The sequence below is a fragment of the Corythoichthys intestinalis genome, chromosome 1, assembly GCF_030265065.1.
Source record: "Corythoichthys intestinalis isolate RoL2023-P3 chromosome 1, ASM3026506v1, whole genome shotgun sequence".
In the NCBI taxonomy this organism is placed as follows: Eukaryota; Metazoa; Chordata; class Actinopteri; order Syngnathiformes; family Syngnathidae; genus Corythoichthys; species Corythoichthys intestinalis.
In genome coordinates this window covers 10,557,884-10,576,968 of record NC_080395.1, presented here as the reverse complement: position 1 = coordinate 10,576,968, position 19,085 = coordinate 10,557,884, and the positions used below count along the sequence as shown (strand labels likewise).

The window sequence follows — 19,085 nt, the reverse complement described above, 5'->3', positions numbered from 1 at the left end:
TATTTGTATTGGACCGTTTCGGTACGTGCTGCTCGGTTCAGAACAGAGGCGTACCGAGCGAGTTTCTGACGTAATGTAACCCTTACTTTTCGAGGCTGTGAGCCAATCGGGTTCCAGTTTCTTTGTGAAGAATATATTTACTCCGTCTTCGCTACTAAAATGAGGACCAACACGGTAGGGCAGTATAACCCAGAAACGTCAACGGCACGACAACGTGGCCGCCGCGAGAACGCAGTGAAACGCGGGCGTTAAAGTCAATCAGCCAATGCACACCAGTCGCAGTGCGGCCGCGTGTTAGACGCGTCCCAGAAGCGAAAAGAACGGCCGAGTTTATTATTTGACGCGAGACGCGACCCTCCTGCGTCAATACTACTACCGGTAGCTAGGATCGGGCCGGAAGTCAGTCGTGTAAAAATACGGTGGATTGGTCGATTTCAAACTAATATGCAATCGTAACTAGAGCAGGGCGGTGAACCGAAAATTTACCGTCACCGAAATTCTTAACGATGACCGACGTAATTTTGACCATGTCGGTAAATTCGGTAAATTAATAAAACAAGAAAATAGTCTTTTCATCCCGCTTTGATTCTGTGTTGTTCGTCTATGTTCATTCCCCTTTAAGAAAGCAGTGAATGTGCTTACGTAGGGAGTCACGTGATCATCAGGAAGCCAATCAAACAAAAGCCCGATAAGCTAACGCTAGCAGCTAACGCTACAAGCAAAACGTGATGGAGTGTGGCTTAAGGGAGGTTCACCAAACTTTCAACCGACATTTAGTAGACTCTTGGTGGCATCCAGACGGGCTTTCACCCGCTGTCCTCCTTTGTTCTCACGATTTCCGGAGATGGTGCTTTCAGTGCTTTCTACTGGTAGCCAGGCTAACGCTAGCTAGCGGCTAACGCTACAAATGAACGTTATGGAGTCGGATAGTGGTTCTAACCTTGTCGAAACGGCTGAACTTAATGAGTGGATTGGGCACGGACTGCATCTAGCAATTACTATGTGGCGTTATTTTGTATCTGTCTGTGTGTGTGATTCCTCTGATAGCTTTTGTGATGGTAAAGAATTCTGCATAAAGTACAATCCAACGGCGAAACTTATAATGACCGAGAAATGGCCCCAGCTATTTTTATTGTGCGTGCATTTATGAAAAAATGTACTGGGGGGGAAAAAAAACCTTAAACCATAAAGTAAACACTTGTATTTAATAATTATATCACAGCAGCCATTAACAATAAGTTGTCTATTTGAAGTGTACTGTTCAAGCTGCAAGTCATTTGTTACAATTACATGTTTGCACAGGCATATTGATTTTGACAATGTACATTGTTCAAGTCATACACGCTGTTATAAATGTTCATACTTGGATTCTTATTGCTTACAATACATTTTTATTAGGGCTGTCAAACGATTAAAATTTTTAATCGAGTTAATTACAGCTTAAAAATTAATTAATCGTAATTAATCGCAATTCAAACCATCTATATAATATGCCATATTTTTCTCTAAATTATTGTTGGAATGGAAAGATAAGACGCAAGATGGATATATATTTTCAACATGCGGTACATAAGGACTGTATTTGTTTATTATAACAATAAATCAGTTCTAAATCAGTTATAGAAATTTTATATTAAAACCCCTCTTAATGTTTTCGTTTTAATAAAATTTGTTAAATTTTCAATCAAAAAATAAACTAGTAGCCCGCCATTGTTGATGGCAATAATTACTTACACTATAAAATCAGTCGCACCCAAACGCCAGCAGAGGGCAGCAAAACTCCGCAAAACACAATTAACAGGTGGGCCTTTCACTCCAGTGACATTTAAATATGTCTGAGCTGGGCAAGTGCGTTAATTGCGTCAAATATTTTAACATGATTAATTTAAAAAATTAATTAACGCCAGTTAACGCGATAATTTTGACAGCCCTAATTTTTATAAATTTAATGTTTAGACTGCATGTACAATTGTTAAATACAGTATATCAAATTGAATGCTGGTAAATAAATCAACAAGAAATAGTTAATCTGTATTTCATGCATTGATTCAGATTTTCAAATTATATAACAGTCCGCTTGGGCGAATTTATCGTCATTTATCGTTATCGAGATAAATCTGCTCAATTTATCGTGATACATGTTTAAGGCCATATCGCCCAGCCCTAATCGTAACCCACCTTTTGAGTCCATCAGTTCTCTTGAGTGGTAGATCGGGGCACAGTTGACTTGTCTTTGTTGATTTACTGCTGTCTTCTCTGCTCTAATAATAACCAACACGGCCCCCGTGTTCAATACAAAACCCTCCTACCACAACAAAACAAGTAGGAGCTAATATTCACATAGGAACTAAAGTTATACAACATAAAATATGTATATGCTACGTCATATTTGTAAAGTATAAACACATAATAAAATAAATAATAGCCCATTTAAATAAAATAAATTGAAATGACCTAAAACACCTGTAATTAAATAATAAGAATAATACACAGATCCTGCTTACACAATTAAATTGATCAATTTCTGTGTGGCGCTTTAACTTGAGAAAATCTCCCAATAAAGCTTTTGTAAACCGTTCATACGAAAAAATAAAATTCATTGAGGCATTTCATTTGTAAAATACATGTTAAAATCTTTGTCATTGGGATTGCTTTTCTCTTTAGCACAGCACTTTTTTTCTTCTTTCTTTCAGAAAGAAGGCTGACCAATGCGCGGGTCTGAAAGGCAAATTGTTGTTGGATTATCTTTAAATACCCGCTACTTTTTGAGCAGAGTTCTAGCTTTGTTTCGGCTAATGTTCCTATTGTTGAAAGCACAAAGGTGTGTAATAAACAACTAGCACATTTATATTTTGCATTTTGTTTTCTTACTGTATCGAAAATGAACCGAACCGTGACCTCAAAACCGAGGTACGTACTGAACCGAGATTTTTGTGTACGTTACATTCCTAGTATTTCATATGCAGAACTTGTAAAACCATGATTAAGTACAGCGGTAACACTACAAACATGTGAAATAGTACAGAAATCTGTAAAAACAAAGTATATTGGTTAAAAGAAGTTTTTCTGAAGACACTTTGTTTCCAGAAAATGTGGAATTTATTCCACCTGTTTAAATTTTATTGTATTGTTGAGAGAAATAAGTACTCCCTTTAAAATGGTTAATGTTTTGCACTTTCTTGAAAAAAATAAATAAATAAAAAGCAGCTTAAGGGCAGCTTTTTGTTGTATGGGCATGTTTGCAGCGTTCCTGAATCATTAGGATATTTTAAATAAATAACGGACATAAATTTGTTTGGCTACTATATTAATTATTAATGTACGATGCATCGATAATCGTGATAACCGTGATCATCGTCAATGCCGTGATCTTTGTTCAAGAATCGAATTGTAGCATCCTGAATCGTAATCGAATCATAGGGTGCCTAAGATGGCACACCCCTATAATGTCGCCCTGGTTCTTCGCCAGTTTAACTGCTTCGAACTCCGTATTGTGGTTGTGCTGTAGGTGGTGGAACAGGTTCGAAGTGGTCCCCTGGCTCGTGACAACAGCTTTCCGGCACAGGTTGCACTGTGTGTGCTTTTGATCCACGTCGTCCTTCTAGTATCCAAAATACCTCCATACAACTGACGTTGAGGTTTTTTTGGGCACCAACGCGTCGTCAACTCCTGTATTGTGGCTTGGCTTCTGGTAGCTGTTTCAATTTTATGGGTCTCCATCACATTCGAGGTAGCGTTATCGTACTGGATGGCAACATGTCTCTGTTTGTAGTTTCTGATAGCTACTAGGGGTGCAACGGTTCAGTTAGCCCACGGTTCGGTTTGAACCTCGGTTTTGGGATCTTGGTTTCGGTTCGCGTTTTGCTTTAAAAAAAAAAAAAAAAAGCCTTTATTTTTCTTTTAAGAAAATGAAATAAACACTTAAAATGTAAACATTTTCAACTGTTAAAATGCCTCTTAGCCCTTAGGCTAGTGTAGTGACTGACTACTGAAATACACACACAGTAGTAAAAAAGTTACTTGGCAAAGGAACTGGTGTTACCTTTTATATTTTTATTTATTTTTCATTTTTTCAAAAAAAAAAAAAACACCTTTGTTATGTTTGGAGGTCAATTAATGTTGTGAATCAACCGTTAAAGTTGATAAAATTGCTCCCGTTTTTGCATTAGCTCCCTTCTGTCTACTTTCGACATGTGAAAATTTAAAACTGTTTCATCCTTTAAAGATAGACTCAAGTCAAGATTTTGCCGATTTAGAAGTATTTTAGATAAAAAATGACTTAGTTTCACTAGAAAGGTTCACAACAGAGCCTTTCTGAGAGGTTTACTGCTTTAAGATGGCGGCTGTTTACTAACGCCGCCCAGTCTGTCATTTCGAATCTAGTTCTATATGCATGTGATATCTAGATTAACATCAAGTGGGCGTAGATTGTAGGCTGTCGGCGTCGGCTACAGTCAGGAAATATTGGAGCCACCTAGCCTAGCATCGCGTTTGCTACAGGGTCACAACAAACACTCTTCCCTTTCCTTGTCTCTGACTTTTTTTTCCCGCGTCATTCAACTGACATAGCTACGCACATTGTCTCGTTGCCGAAACGGTGGCAAAATCCGAACGGAGGAAAAAGACGTAATGCACGAAAAAGTACACATTTAAAAATCAGTGCTCACTTGTACAAATTAATTGCAAAACCGAAAAGGCACGGTTCATAAAGGCGTATTGAACCGTACAGGGCGAACCGTACAGTTCGGCTTTGAACCGCAAAACGTTGCACTGCTAATAGACCCTACTCACCTACGTCACAAAATGGGCGTGTCGCTGTTTCCGGCCGCCGTATTGTACCTATTTTTTAGACCTATTCTCATTGTTTTCAATTAGTCGAGCAAGTTATAGAGCAATTCATGGAAGCCCCGGTGTTATCTGACGCTGTAAACTCATTGGATCCGTTGCATAAAAGGCGTTACGTGGAAAAGCTTCAGTTTATCCATTCGCCAGATCCGTATTTGATGCCTAACTCGATGTTTTTTCGACCCTCTGCCTTCGCCGTCTCTGCCTGACCCTGATATTTACAACTATCTTGTCCACACAAAATCAGCCTATGCTCACGAAAGTTTGAAAAACTTTAAGAGCTTGGAGGCTTATAAATGCTACGTTGCTGGTTGGGTGAAACAGGTCCTCGTACATGAAAATTCGGCAGGAATATTGTGCTCGGAAGGTGAGTTACGAAATTTTCCATTCAAAATCTTTTGTTCTTGCTAACATCCACTGTCAAGTCTAATGTATTTCATATCATTTGTCAATGGAGCTAGGGCTTTTAATGTTTATATGGTTTAGCGATAGCACTCTCACTACATACATATATAATATGTAATAAATATGAAGTGCGATAGCACTACTCCAGATTGTCCCTAGTTGAATTTATTTTTTGGCTTTTGACCTCAATAGTGAAATTGTAAATTAATTGTATGACAACTGTCTGATTATCCCCTTATAATTAGATATTTTCAGGTAGTTCATTCACAACGTCTGAGTGTATGTTGTCGGCGATTAGCCTAGCAATGATCTTAATTGTGGTTGTCAGCCCAAAACCCTTTAAATATATATTAAATGCATCTTACCAGATATAAAATGACTACTACATAATCTGTGGTAGTCGTTTGGAGCACAGTTTTCTCGTCGAATTGCAGCAGTCAATCTCGGTCTCCTCTTCGGGTCTCTCGGAATATGGTAAAAATTCAAGTCTCTCCGTCTATCTTCTCTGTTTTTGCAACCGACCGCCACACACGACTCCACCATTTTGATTATTAATGTTAACGAGCAGAAAAACACGCCATAATAGGAGGAATTTACGAAGCGCAAATGCATTAACATGACGATTATACGGACAACATGGCGCGGGGGCGTGGCTGTGACGTCACGTGAGTAGGTTCTATAGCTACATCAGGGGGCGCGGTCACGAGGAATCACTCCCGGTCAAAATCAAACTTATTCCCCACTCCTGTTTTATTTATTTATTTTTTTCCACTTCCACCTTTTATGTTCATGATTAAATTCAATGGATTATTGACAAACAATTTGATTATCAATTTTTGCCTTGCAAAGCCCCATATAATACAGTTTAGAAATTTCCCCATCAATTAACGTGAAAATCACGGCAGAACCGAGAGAGCTAAAAATCTTTAGAAAATCACATGATTTTTTTTCTTCCCCACCAGTGTCCCGCAGACGTCACTGAAGAAGCTCTTCACCCAGAGAAGCACGATCCACTCCACTTTAAACAGGAGGAGGAGTCGAGCATGATGTTCATCAAACAGGATGCTGAGCCAGAAACTTCCGACGTTAAAAAAGAAGAACAAGAAGATGAAAAGTTTCCATTGACCGTCATTGTGAAAAGTGAAGTAGATGAAAGTCCAAGCGAAGAGAGCGGTGCAGCGAAAGAATCGAGCGGCGGCTCAGTTCAGCACCTGACAACAAAAGGAGAGGGACAATCGCAACCGGACGGCCTCTTAGCTCCGCTCTCAGACAGCGATGATGTAACGTCACGCTCTTCTGACATTAACACTAATGAGGAGGATATTGACGTTAACAAAAATAATTCGAAATCCTCAAACAAGTCATCATTGAAAAGAGACAAAAAAGAACGTGCGGATGGGAAACCGTTTGCCTGCACACTTTGCGACAAAGGCTTTTCTCGGAAGACGAATTTAGAAGTGCATAAGCGTACACACGTTGGAGAGAAACCTTTTGACTGCTCGCTGTGTGGCAAAAGATTCACACAGAAGTCTAATTTAATAGCACATAATCGCACACACACTGGAGAAAAGCCTTTTGTCTGCACATTTTGTGGTAAAAGATTCACCCAGAAGGGACTTTTGAACCAACACACAAGCATACACAGTGGAGAGAAGCCTTTTGGTTGCTCACTTTGTGGCAAAAGATTCACACAGAAGGAACATTTAATCAAACACACAAGAAGCCACACTGGGGAGAAGCCTTTTGTCTGCACACTTTGCGACAAAAGATTTTCTCAGAAGTCTCATTTAATCACACATAATCGTACACACAATGGAGAAAAGCCCTTTGTTTGCACATTTTGTGGTCAAAGATTCGCCGAGAAGGGAAATTTGGACAAACACACTAACACGCACAGTGGAGAGAAGCCTTTTGGCTGCTCACTTTGTGGTAAAAGATTCATTCGGAACGGAGATTTAATATTGCACACAAGAAGCCACACTGGGGAAAAACCTTTTGTCTGCACACTTTGCGACAAAAGATTTTCTCAGAAGTCTAACTTGATAATACATACGCGTACACACACTGGTGAAAAGCCTTTTGCCTGCTCAATTTGTCATAGAAGATTCTGTCAGAAGGCGTCTTTAAACAAACACGCAATAACACACACTAGAGGGAAACCTTTTGACTGTTGAATTTATGGTAAAAGATTCACTCAGAAGGGAGATTTAGTATCGCACGGAAAAGCTTTTCAATTATCTTATTCACTTTCCCTTGAGCCTCTTTTGAAAAAGTTATTGAAATGATTTTGCAGGTCCTGGTCTTTTTCACAACTATTCAATATTCTTGATTTTTTTTTAAAAACCGAATTAGTTGGGTTTAGTTTAGGTTAGGTTATTTCATATCAAGCATGATCATCTGTTTTATATTATGAGTTCTTTCCTGCTTGATTTACTCCGGTTTAGCTTTTGTCTCCTCTATTTGTTGCTTTTCTAAACCCTGTTGTAAAGTGATCTTGAGTGTCTTGATAGGCGCTTTGAAATAATATGTATTACACTTGTAAACAGTCAAATTAGTGCATGAAGTATTTATGTATTTGTCACTAACTTGAGGTCATTCAATAATTACAAGTGTCAGAATATAGAAATTTTCTAGTTTGCGAGTTCATACAGTTTTAAATACGAGTATTTTAAAGGTATATATTGAATATTTCCTTTAGGACACAAAAGGCTGATGCATCCAAGAACAATTTATTTCAATAATAGGCCTGTGTTATTATTGGAAAAACTTTGATGCTGCGCTTCCTTTTGTTTGTTTGTTCAGTTTCCAAACTTTATTTGAATGGTTTCAGGAAAGACGGCTTTATTTGTCTTGTGCGTTATTATTTTCCACTCTGAATCGTTATAGATTTACTTGACCTTTTTTATTACTATTCATTTCCCCCCAACTTCCTCTATTGTGAACCATTATTAGAGCTCTTCTTTATTCGATATTTTTTTGAGTGTCACTTGGCGACGTGTGTAATCTGATTGTATTTTGAATTATTTTTATTTCCATTGTATTATCAATTGATTTATAACAGAATTGAAAAAAATATACAAATGTATTTATCCCCTTGAAAATATTGAAGCAGTTATATACTTATTAAACTCCATTGACACAATTTGCTTTGAGTGGCGGCTTCTTGCCAACAGCGACCTCTCCTGGCCGTTCTTTGCGCCTCGATGTCGTTTTTCCTTGCACTCTTCTTTTATTCCGTATTTTTGAAAACTTACGGCTCATGGCTTTCGAGTAAAGCTCAACCAAGTGAGCGTGAGAAGCTTCAATGTTTTAAAATGAAGCGAATTCCTTGTTATGTTCCTTGATGGGAGAAGTGCAGCGGAAGCAGTACAGTAAGTTGGAGAAAGACCGAACTTTCAAAGTACTGTATATATTTATGGACTATGTTCTGAGCCTTCAGATTTGAGTCACTGATAGTTATGACGCAATTTGGGTTTTCTTTATATTTGGACGATTTGAGTTCCTCTTTGAATCCCAAAGCTATAAGGACCAAAAGACTTTGCAAACAGTACGGCATGTCTTAAAAATGACACCCGACCATTTTATTTATTATTTTGTTTTTGTTGTAAATCTGTTGTTTGTGAATTGGTCGCCCATTACGTGTATTTGTTTTTGTGTAAATAAAGTTTATTAAAAAAAAAAAAATCATTGCCTGAACGTTTCTACTTCCGGTTCACATGACGCAGCGTCCGTCCATGTACCCTCGCCACTCTTGCAATTCCTTCATGTTCCCTTCTTCTAACAAAACAAGCTCCTTTAAAGCATTCTCATCGGGTAAGTACCCAAGTAAGAATTTAATGGACTAAACCGTCCTGTCTTAAGGCTTCGTGGAAGTCGTTTGGCTTTATGTAATAGCTTCCCATGGTTGTACAACTTTGTTTTTGTTAGCTTAACTCGCTAGCCACGAAACGTTAACATAATTTGAAAGCTTTGGCTTAAAGTGCGTACGACACGAGGGGGAAAAAAAGTCTTAAATATGATCATTATGTGAAATAGAATCATATTTTGAGACGATTTGACTATATACAACAATTTAGCAAAGCGAAGATGACGAGAAATTAGTCTTTTAATCTGCCGGTTAGCCATGCCGACCATTATAGGGCCCTAGAGTCCCAAACAGGTGGATGACGTCAGCTGAGTCACGATTTCATCTGATTTAGTATGTAGCACACTGAGGGGGAATTATTCACAATGAGGAAAACATGACGAAGAGAGCCGCAAAATGTCATTGTTTCAGTCTCTCTACTCCAATATTTTTACAGGATATTCTTTTTATCCAAGTATTTTCCCCATTTGCTAAATAAATGGCATGCCATGACAAATAAGTCTTGTGCTAAATGGAATATGAAATAATAAAAATGCATATTCAAGACGCCATGGCAAAATTACTCCATAATGGTCGAAACTGTTGACTTCACCTTTACTGTCGCACCTCCCGAACGATATTTTATGACACTTAAATCAGACGTATGTCATTTCCCTTCCCTGGCTTCGGAGAATGTAAACAAACCAAGAGGCGTGACAGCTAGCCGACACGCTAACCCGAACCGAGTGATGTTTCAAAGTCTTCGAAGCAGAAAATGACACATAACTAGCCCGTATCATTTCACATGGCGACTGGGTTGTCGATTGTCTCCGCCGATCGGCAAACCGCCCGGCGGAGAGCAATTTAAAGCTCGTTCCCTTGCTACTGCAGCTAATGTGAATGAGGAGAGCTTTTTACATGCACATCCATGATCAAACATAAGTAGTCCTTTATTTAAAGAAAGTTTGTAGTGTTTACTTTGTAATTTCTGTATTCAGGGCTATATTTAACTCAAAGTTGCAATTTCTGATCGGTCGGAAAAATTGACAGAAAAACCGGACACATGAAGAGAGGAATAAGCCGAGTATAGTTCTCTCCCGGCGGGGGGATGTGCGACAAGCCGCCGAGGGGGCAGGGAGCATGTCAGTCACAAAATGCAAGCCACCTACATATTAAAATGATCCCAATATTTCACATACGGTGGGGCAAATAAGTATTTAGTCAACCATTAATTGTGCAAGTTCTCCCACTTGAAAATATTAGAGAGGCCTGTAATTTTCAACATGGGTAAACCTCAACCATGAGAGACAGAATGCGGGGGGAAAAAACAGAAAATCCCATTGTTTGATTTTTAAAGAATTTATTTGCAAATCATGGTGGAAAATAAGTATTTGTTCAATACCAAAAGTTCATCTCAATACTTTGTTATGTACCGTCTGTTGGCAATGTTGGCAATAACGGAAGCCAAACGTTTTCTGTAACTCTTCACACTCTCTTGGCTGTGTGTTTGGGATCATTGTCATGCTGAAAGACCCAGCCACGTCTCATCTCCAATGCCCTTGGTGATGGAAGGAGATTTTCACTCAAAATCTCTCAATACATGGCCCCATTCATTCTTTCCTTTACACAGATCAGTTGTCCTGGTCCCTTTGCAGAAAAACGGCCCCAAAGCATGATGTTTCCACCTCCATGCTTCACAGTGGGCATGGTGTTCTTCGGATGCAATTCAGTATTCTTTCTCCTCCAAACACGAAAATCTGTGTTTCTACCAAAAAGTTCTATTTTGGTTTCATCTGACCATAACACATTCTCCCAGTCCTCTTCTGGATCATCCAAACGCTCTCTAGCGAACCGCAGACGGGCCTGGAGGTGTACTGGCTACAGCAGTGCACGTCTGGCAGTGCAGGATTTGAGTCCTGGCGGTGCATTGTGTTACTGATAGTAGCCTTTGTGGTTCTGGGATTTTTGCTCACCGTTCTTGTTATCATTTTGATGCCACAGGGTGAGATCTTGCATGGAGCCCCAGATCGAGGGAGATTCTCAGTGGTCTTGTATGTCTTCCATTTTCTAATAATTGCTCCCACAGTTGATTTCATTACACCAAGCATTTTACCTATTGCAGATTCAGTCTTTTTAGCCTGGTGCAGGTCAACAATTTTGTCTCTGTTGTCTTTCGACAGCTCTTTGGTCTTGGGCATAGTGGAGTTTGGAGTGTGACTGACTGAGGTTGTGGGCAGGTGTCTTTTATACCGATAATGAGTTAAAACAGGAGCCATTAATACAGGTAACGAGTGGAACCTCGTTAGAATAATTTAGACCTCTTTGACAGCCAGAAATCGTGCTTGTTTGTAGATGACCAAATACTTATTTTCCACTGTAATTTGGAAATAAATTCTTTAAAATTCAAACAATGTGATTTTCGCTTTTTTTCCACATTCTGTCTCTCATGGTTGAGGTTTACCCATGTTGACAATTACAGGGCTCTCAAATCTTTTCAAGTAGGAGAATTTGCACAATTGGTGGTTGACTAAATACTTATTTGCCCCACTGTAATACAAAACACGATATTTTACTCAATCCCTGGTAAGTCCAATGGTCCCACAGTAGTAGGGCTTGTTTTGGCCAATATCCACCGGTGAATGGGAACCTTTTGAAACCCCAAAAAGGCGCACACGCCTCTCCCTCTTACAGCAAGATTTTTCTGTAGCCGTTTGGCTGGCGTGATGCAAAAAATAAACGTATTAATCCGCAAAATCAGCTGAATCCTTAGTCTTTCTCATACAACAGTACGGCTGTATAGTGAAGAGGACTCCTTCCTCCGTACACGTCACAGCGCCCTCTTTCTCAGACTGTTGCCGGAAGTCACTCATTTTCTTGGGGCGGGATTCAAAAAACTAAATAAATATAGCGATCGCTTCCACACACATCCAAGCAGTCCATTACATTCAGGAGCATAAAATACTGCGTGTATTACAAAATAAACATGCTTTTTCGTGTCACAGGCAATTTAACGCCACTTCTGATTTAGATTTTATTTTTAGGTGGCGGGGGGTCGCTCGGCTAACATTAGAGTAATTACATTTAATTGTATAATACGGTGACCATATTTTGATTTCCAAAAAAGAGGACACTCGCCCCGGCCTTGGGATACTTGAATTTTACTCGGAAGTTCACTCAAAGGTGCCTATATCACTTTAATACATTTAAAGTGTGCCTTCTCCATCTGGATAGAGAATCAGTTTTACGAAAAAAAAAAAAAAAAAAGACACATAGCCCGGATCCTCAATTAGCGGACCGCGGTCCACGACCGGACCACGGCACACCTCTCTGCAGACCCTGAGCAAAAGGCACTTTAAAAAAAAAAAGGAAAAAAACAACTTTTTAAAAATATATTATTTGTATGAATCACCAATCTATCTATCTACTATTCCATCACAAAATTCAGTTTCATTTTTAGTTTAATATCTTCCATTAGTGGTGTCAACAATAATCGATGCGGCGATGCATCCCGATGCGGGGCATGGACGATTCGATTCGATGCGGGCAACAAGTCGAATCGATTCAGCGCATTTTAAAATATATAAGTACGTTCAAAAATCTTCCCTGCGCAATTCCGGTGATGCAATGGATTTGGTTTCCCCATTTGTATTATTACTGTCATGTTTCATTTTTTACACACTGCATAACTCTGGTCAAGTTTCCCACCAGCCTCATAGAAGCCAAAATGTCTCCAGATGTCAGCTTTCAATGTCTTAGGTGCATCAAGAATCTTTCTTGCTCCCTCTTTCTCCGCTTCAGCCATTGTTATGTTATGTCCTATCTCTTAGAGGTTAGATCTTGTGCCCGAACCTGAACGGGTCGGGCCCAAAATGTTCAGCATTCACGTTCGGGTCGGGTCGGGCCGCCCCGCGCCGGACTAATAAATTATATTTAAAATAAATTAAAAATTTTAAAAAAGGGGTAAAACCGAGAGCAGGCTCTCCGTATTGTGCATTTGCTTGTACACTCACATGAAGCAGTGGCGCCGCCCGCTTTTTCTTCTTCTGCTCCGCTGTGGCGCTTGCGATTCGTTAACGAAAGACACTTTTATTTATGCACACAAAGGCAACACAAATGTGATCCTTTTGAATCCTCTCCTCTGTGTGTCTGCAAACTCGTTTTTTTTTTTTTTTATATATTAAACTTTCCCAGCGTTATTTCGTTGAGTAAATGATTTTATAATGATCGCAAAAATATGTAGACTATTTAAACATTAAGAAAACTTAAGTTTTTTTTCTGCCAACTGAGAATTCGTTACGAAAGACACTTTTTTATGCACACAAAGGCAACACAAATGTGATCCTTTTGAATCTTCTCCTCTGTGTGTCTGCAAAATAGCATGTTTTTTTTTTTTTAATATTAAACTTCCCCCGCGTTATTTCGTTGTGTAAATGCTTCTATAATGATCACAAAAATATGTGGACTATTTAAACATTAAGAAACATGCGTTTTTTCTGCCATCTCGAAGAAATGAAAATAAATTGCTGCTGCTGCTGCGTTTTTTGTTTTTTTTTCGCGTCACGCCAAGCCGGGTTGGGCTTCAATACTACCGGGCCGTGTCGGGTCGGGCTGGATTTTTTAGGCCCCATCTAACCTCTACTATCTCTCTACTCTCTCAATTGGAAAAAAAAAAGATATTTCTTCATGTTGAAACTGATTGTTATGGCTGCTAAAATGCTGCTGCACTTCATTTTAATTCATTATTTTTTATTGTTATGTGGTAGTTACTGATTGCATTTCTAAGTTGATTGCACATATATAGTGGGCTAGGCCTACATTTTACTTTTGATCTACATTGCAATTTAGTTGGATGTTTTGTTTGCAACTGAACTGATCCCTGGATTGATATTGCGATAAAGATCCTGCTGCACTACAATATTTTCTTTGTTGCTTTCTTTAATATTTACTTGAATATTTTTATCGATGGGTTGTTGTGACTAAAATACAGTGACTGTTATTACTGATTTTGCACAGGAGTTAAGATGTTGCACTGTGTGAAAGGCTGCTACTGTGTGTAAAAAAAAAAAAAGAGAAAGCCCTGGTCTCATTCAAAGCACCAATTAAATGCTGTGATCTTTTTTTTTTTGTTTTTTTTTTTAAATATATATCTAAAAGTATTTTCATTTGACTTCAACCAGGAGTGACACAAGAGCCAATAAAAAGTTGTCTAATGTCTGACCGCTTGTGTTGCCTCATGATTCACGAAAAATATGCTTTGCTTTAGAATTTTAATGCATCCCAGGCTTTAAGGCATTGCGATGCATTGCCGAACCGAATCGAATCGTGACCCTCTGAATCGAATCGAATCGTGACCCTCCGAATCGTAATCGAATCGAATCGTGAGGGCAGTAGCGATGCACACCTCTATCTTCCATTTTCCTACTTCTGTTATCATCTCTATGACAAGGATGCGCTGATTGGCTTAGAGCAGTGTTTTTCTACCGGTGTCGCGGTAGACTGGTGTGCCGTGAGAGATCGTTAGATGTGCCGCGAGAAATGATCCAATATCGCTTTTTTTTTTTTTTTTTACGTCGTCAGGTGGAGTTGCAGTAGAAAGGAAGGAGTAGGTAGAGGGTTGCGGTCGTGCGCAGATGAGCAAGGTATTGCTCGTGTCTTGTTCAAAAACTGCTCGGATTTCTAGCTATTAGCCACCTTGCTGTTCGAGGCAGTGTGGACCCCAGTTCGTCTACTGTACATCATTTGATTAGACTGGTCATGTGTTGATATACACAAAAGTTTCCTTTCCATTTTATCCATATGTGACGACGGCCAATCCTCCCCGTGTTTTATTACAACACAATGTCGAGGACAGCAAGGTGGCCGGTGGCTACAAATCCGAGCAGTTCTTGAATGCGACACGAGCAGCTCTCTAATAGCGGCATGGAGCCGAGCAAGCTTAAAAGTCATCTCCAAACGAAACACCCGTCGCTTCAAAACAAGTCGATGGACTATTTTGTTCACCTTCTTGAAAATAAAGAGGGACGGGCAACTTTTTTGAGAAAAACTACAAAGATAATGAGAAAGCCCTCAAAGCCAGTTACTTTGTTGCTAAATCCAAAACGTCCCACACAGTGGCAGAGACATTAATACTACTTGTTTGCAAAGCATTGTCAGTGAGATGTTCGGCCCTGATCCGATTAAAGACATTGCCTAAAGTCCCCCTGTCTGATAATTCTGAGCTTTTGAACTGCTATGAAAAACAAAAACAGAGCGAGACTGAGAGCTGTTGCCAGGATATTGGCTTTGTATTAGGGCTGCAGCTATCGAATATTTTAGTAGAGTAATCGACTGAAAATTCTATCAATTAATCGAGTAATCGGATAAAACAAATATATTTTTGTTTATTTATTTATATATTTATTTTTGTTTCGTCTGACCACAGAACTTTCCTCCAGAAGGACTTATCTTTGTCCATGTGATCAACAGCAAACTTCAGTCGAGCCTTAAGGTGCCGCTTTTGGAGCAAGGGCTTCCTTCTTGCACGGCAGCCTCTCAGTCCATGGAGATGCAAAACACGCTTGACTGTGGACACTGACACCTGTGTTCCAGCAGCTTCTAATTCTTGGCAGATCTGCTTTTTGGCGATTCTCGGTTTAATCTTCACCCCCCTGACCAATTTTTTTCTCAGCTGCAGGTGATAGCTTGCGTTTTCTTCCTGTTCGTGGCAGTGACAAAACAGTGCCATGCACTTTATACTTACAAACAATTGTTTGCACTGTTGCTCTTGGGACCTGCAGCTGCTTTGAAATGGCTCCAAGTGACTTTCCTGACTTGTTCAAGTCAATGATTGTTCCAAGTCAATAATCACTCACAAGAAATTGCTAATTCGTGTTGCTGTATGTATATTTTTGACCCAGCAGATTTGATCACTTTTTCTGTTAACCCATAATAAAGTCATAAAAGAACCAAACTTCATGAATGTTTTTTGTGACAAAGAAGTATCTGTTCCAATCGCTCTATCGGAGAAAAATCTGAGTTGTAGAAATAACTGGAAACTCAAGAGAGCCATGACATTATGTTCTTCACAAGTGTATGTAAACTTTTGATCACAACTGTATGCACTGCAAAAAACCATCACCTTAAAACGGACAAAATGAAAAACGTAAATTCCCTTGTTTTCAGTGTAAATCTACGAGAAATAAGTGAAATTATCTGCCAGTGCTTCAAGTAAATTTTACTCAGATTTCTTGAAATAAGAAAAATAGCTACCTGAAAATAATAGACTTATTTTAGGCAAAAAGATTCTATATTTAATCTTTAAAAAAACTTTTTTGTCAGAAATGTTCTTAATTCAACAATAGATATTGTTGAAAACATTATTTCAAAGCATTTTTTTCAGGTGAAAAATGACCAACTATAAGTGAATACAGATTTATTTTGCATTAATCACTTAGCCTATCAATAAATTACGTTCTTATTGGTGAGAAATGTAGCCCTGACTGCCGTTCACCCAGTCTGTTAGGTCTTATTAATGTCCTGTCCGCGGCAAAAAGTGTACATGCAGGTTGTGTTGTTATATCGTCCCTACCAATATTGAGACCAAACCTACGCCCTTGCTCACTAGTGTGCCGCTGCACACCGGTTAAAAAACCCTGAATAAAATTAATAATGAGAATAAATCACAGCAAACTTGAAATTACATGATTTTTTTTTCTTCCCACCCAGTGTCCCGCAGACATGACTGAAGAAGATCTTCATCCTGAGAAACACAATCCCCTCCACTTTAAACAGGAGCCGGAGATGTTGTACATCAAACAGGAAGAGCCACTCACCCCCTCCGTTAAAGAAGAACAGGAAGATGAAATCATTGCAGGGATCGTCGGTGTGAAGAGCAAAGAAGATGAAGATCCAAGCGAAGAGAACGGAGCAGCGACACCTTCGAGCGACAGCTCATTTCAACACCTGCCAACAAAAGAAGAGGGAGGATCGCAACAGGACGGCTTCTTAGCTCCGCTTTCGGATAGCGACGACGTAACGTCACACTCTTCTGACACTGATACTAATGAGGAGGATGTTGACTTTGACCAAAATGCTTTGAAATCCTTCAACTGTGCTGGTGGGAAACCCTTTGCCTGCACATTTTGCTACAAGGGATTTTCTCGGAAGACTCATTTAGAAATGCATAAGCGTACACACACTGGAGTAAAGCCTTTTGCCTGCACATATTGTGGTAAAAGATTTACCCAGAAGGGAAGTTTAAACACACACACAAGAACACACACTGGAGAGAAGCCTTTCACCTGCTCACGTTGCGATAAAAGGTTTTGTCAGAAGATACTGTTAGAAATCCACACGCGTACACACACTGGAGAAAAGCCTTTTGTCTGCACACATTGCAACAAAAGATTTGCTCAGAAGTCTCATTTAACAACACATAATCGTACACACAGTCGAGAAAAGCTCTTTGTCTGCAAATTTTGTGGTCAAAGATTCGCCGAGAAGGGAAATTTGGACAAACACAAAAGCACACACAGTGGAGAGAAGCCTTTTGGCTGCTCACATTGTGGTAAAAGATTCACTCGGAAAGGAGATTTAGTATTGCACACAAGAAGCCACACTGGGGAAAAACCTTTTGCCTGCACACTTTGCGACAAAAGATTTTCTCATAGTTCTAATTTGATAAACCATACACGTACACACACTGGAGAAAAGCCTTTTGCCTGCTCAATTTGTCATAGAAGATTCTGTCACAGGGCATCTTTATACAAACACGCAATAACACACACTAGAGGGAAACCTTTTGACAGTTGAATTTATGGTAAAAGATTCACTCAGAGGGGAGATTTAGTATCGCACGGAAGACGCCACACTGCGGAAAAACTTAAGAATTTTAGTATGTGACAAGATATAGACCCTACTCACCTACGTCACAAAATGACGCCATATTGTCCGTATTTTTAGACCTATTCTCATTGTTTTCAATTAGTCGTGCAAGTTATACAGCAATTCATGGAAGCCCCGGTGTTATCTGACACCGTAAACTCATTGGATGCGTTGCATAAAAGGCGTTACGTGGAAAAGCTTCAGTTTATCCATTCGCCAGATCCATATTTGATGCCTAAATCGACGTTTTTTGACCCGCTGTCTTCGCCGTCTTCGCCTGACCCTGATACAGTATTTACAACTATCTTGTCCACACAAAATCGGCCTATTCTCACGAAAGTTTGAAAAAGCTTTAAGAGCTTGGGGGCTTATAAATGCTACGTTGCTGGTTGGGTGAAACAGGTCCTCGTACACGAAAATTCGGCAGGAATCTTGTGCTCGGGAAGGTGAGTTACGAAATTTTCAATTCAAAATCTTTTGTTCTTGCTAGCATCCACTGTCAAGTCTAATGTATTTCATGTCATTTGTCAATGGAGCTAGGGCTTTTAATGTTTAAATAGTTTAGCGATAGCACTCTCACTACATACATATATAATATGTAATAAATATGAAGTGCAATAGCACTACTCCAGATTGTCCCTAGTTGAATTTATTTTTTGGCTTTTGACCTCAATAGTGAAATTGTAAATTATTGTATGACAACTGTCTTATTATCCCCTTATAATTATATATTTTCAGGTTGTTCATTCACAACGTCTGAGTGTATGTTGTCGGCGATTAGCCTAGCAATGATCTTAATTGTGGTTGTCAGCCCAAAACCCTCTAAATATATATTAATTGCATCTTACCAGATATAAAATGACTACTACATAATCTGTGGTAGTCGTTTGGTGCCCAGTTTTTTCGTCGAATTGCAGCAGTCCATCTTGCTCTCCTCTCTGGGTCTCTCGGAATACGGTAAAACTTCAAGTCTCTGTTTATCTTCTCTCTTTTTGCAACCGACCGCCACACACGACTTCACCATTTTGATTATTAATGTTAACGAGCAGAAAAACATGCCATAATAGGAGGAATTTACGAAGCGCTAATGCATTAACATGACGAGTATACGGAGAACATGGCGCAGGGG

At 39.3% G+C, this 19,085-nt stretch overlaps 2 protein-coding genes across 2 annotated transcripts in view; both read left to right on the top strand.

Annotated features, from left to right (window-relative positions):
* Positions 1-8,934, top strand: part of LOC130920591 (gastrula zinc finger protein XlCGF8.2DB-like) — a 43,071-nt gene extending 34,137 nt beyond the window's left edge. The window contains exon 2 of the mRNA XM_057843917.1: positions 6,213-8,934. Within this exon, the coding sequence (XP_057699900.1) occupies positions 6,294-7,424 (1,131 nt within the window). The 5' untranslated portion in view covers positions 6,213-6,293 and the 3' untranslated portion in view covers positions 7,425-8,934. The remainder of the gene's footprint in view (positions 1-6,212) is intronic.
* A 45-nt stretch (positions 8,935-8,979) lies between these two features.
* Positions 8,980-18,087, top strand: LOC130921431 (zinc finger protein OZF-like). Its single transcript, XM_057845320.1, has 2 exons — positions 8,980-9,063; positions 16,799-18,087. Exon 2 carries the CDS (start codon positions 16,811-16,813, stop codon positions 17,882-17,884), a length of 1,074 nt encoding a protein of 357 aa, XP_057701303.1. The 5' UTR covers positions 8,980-9,063; positions 16,799-16,810; the 3' UTR covers positions 17,885-18,087.
* The last annotated feature ends 998 nt before the right edge of the window (positions 18,088-19,085 follow it).

Bases quoted from the DNA above. Each gene is read 5' to 3' on its own strand.
- LOC130921431 (XM_057845320.1), top strand. From the start codon at position 16,811: ATGACTGAAGAAGATCTTCATCCTGAGAAACACAATCCCCTCCACTTT.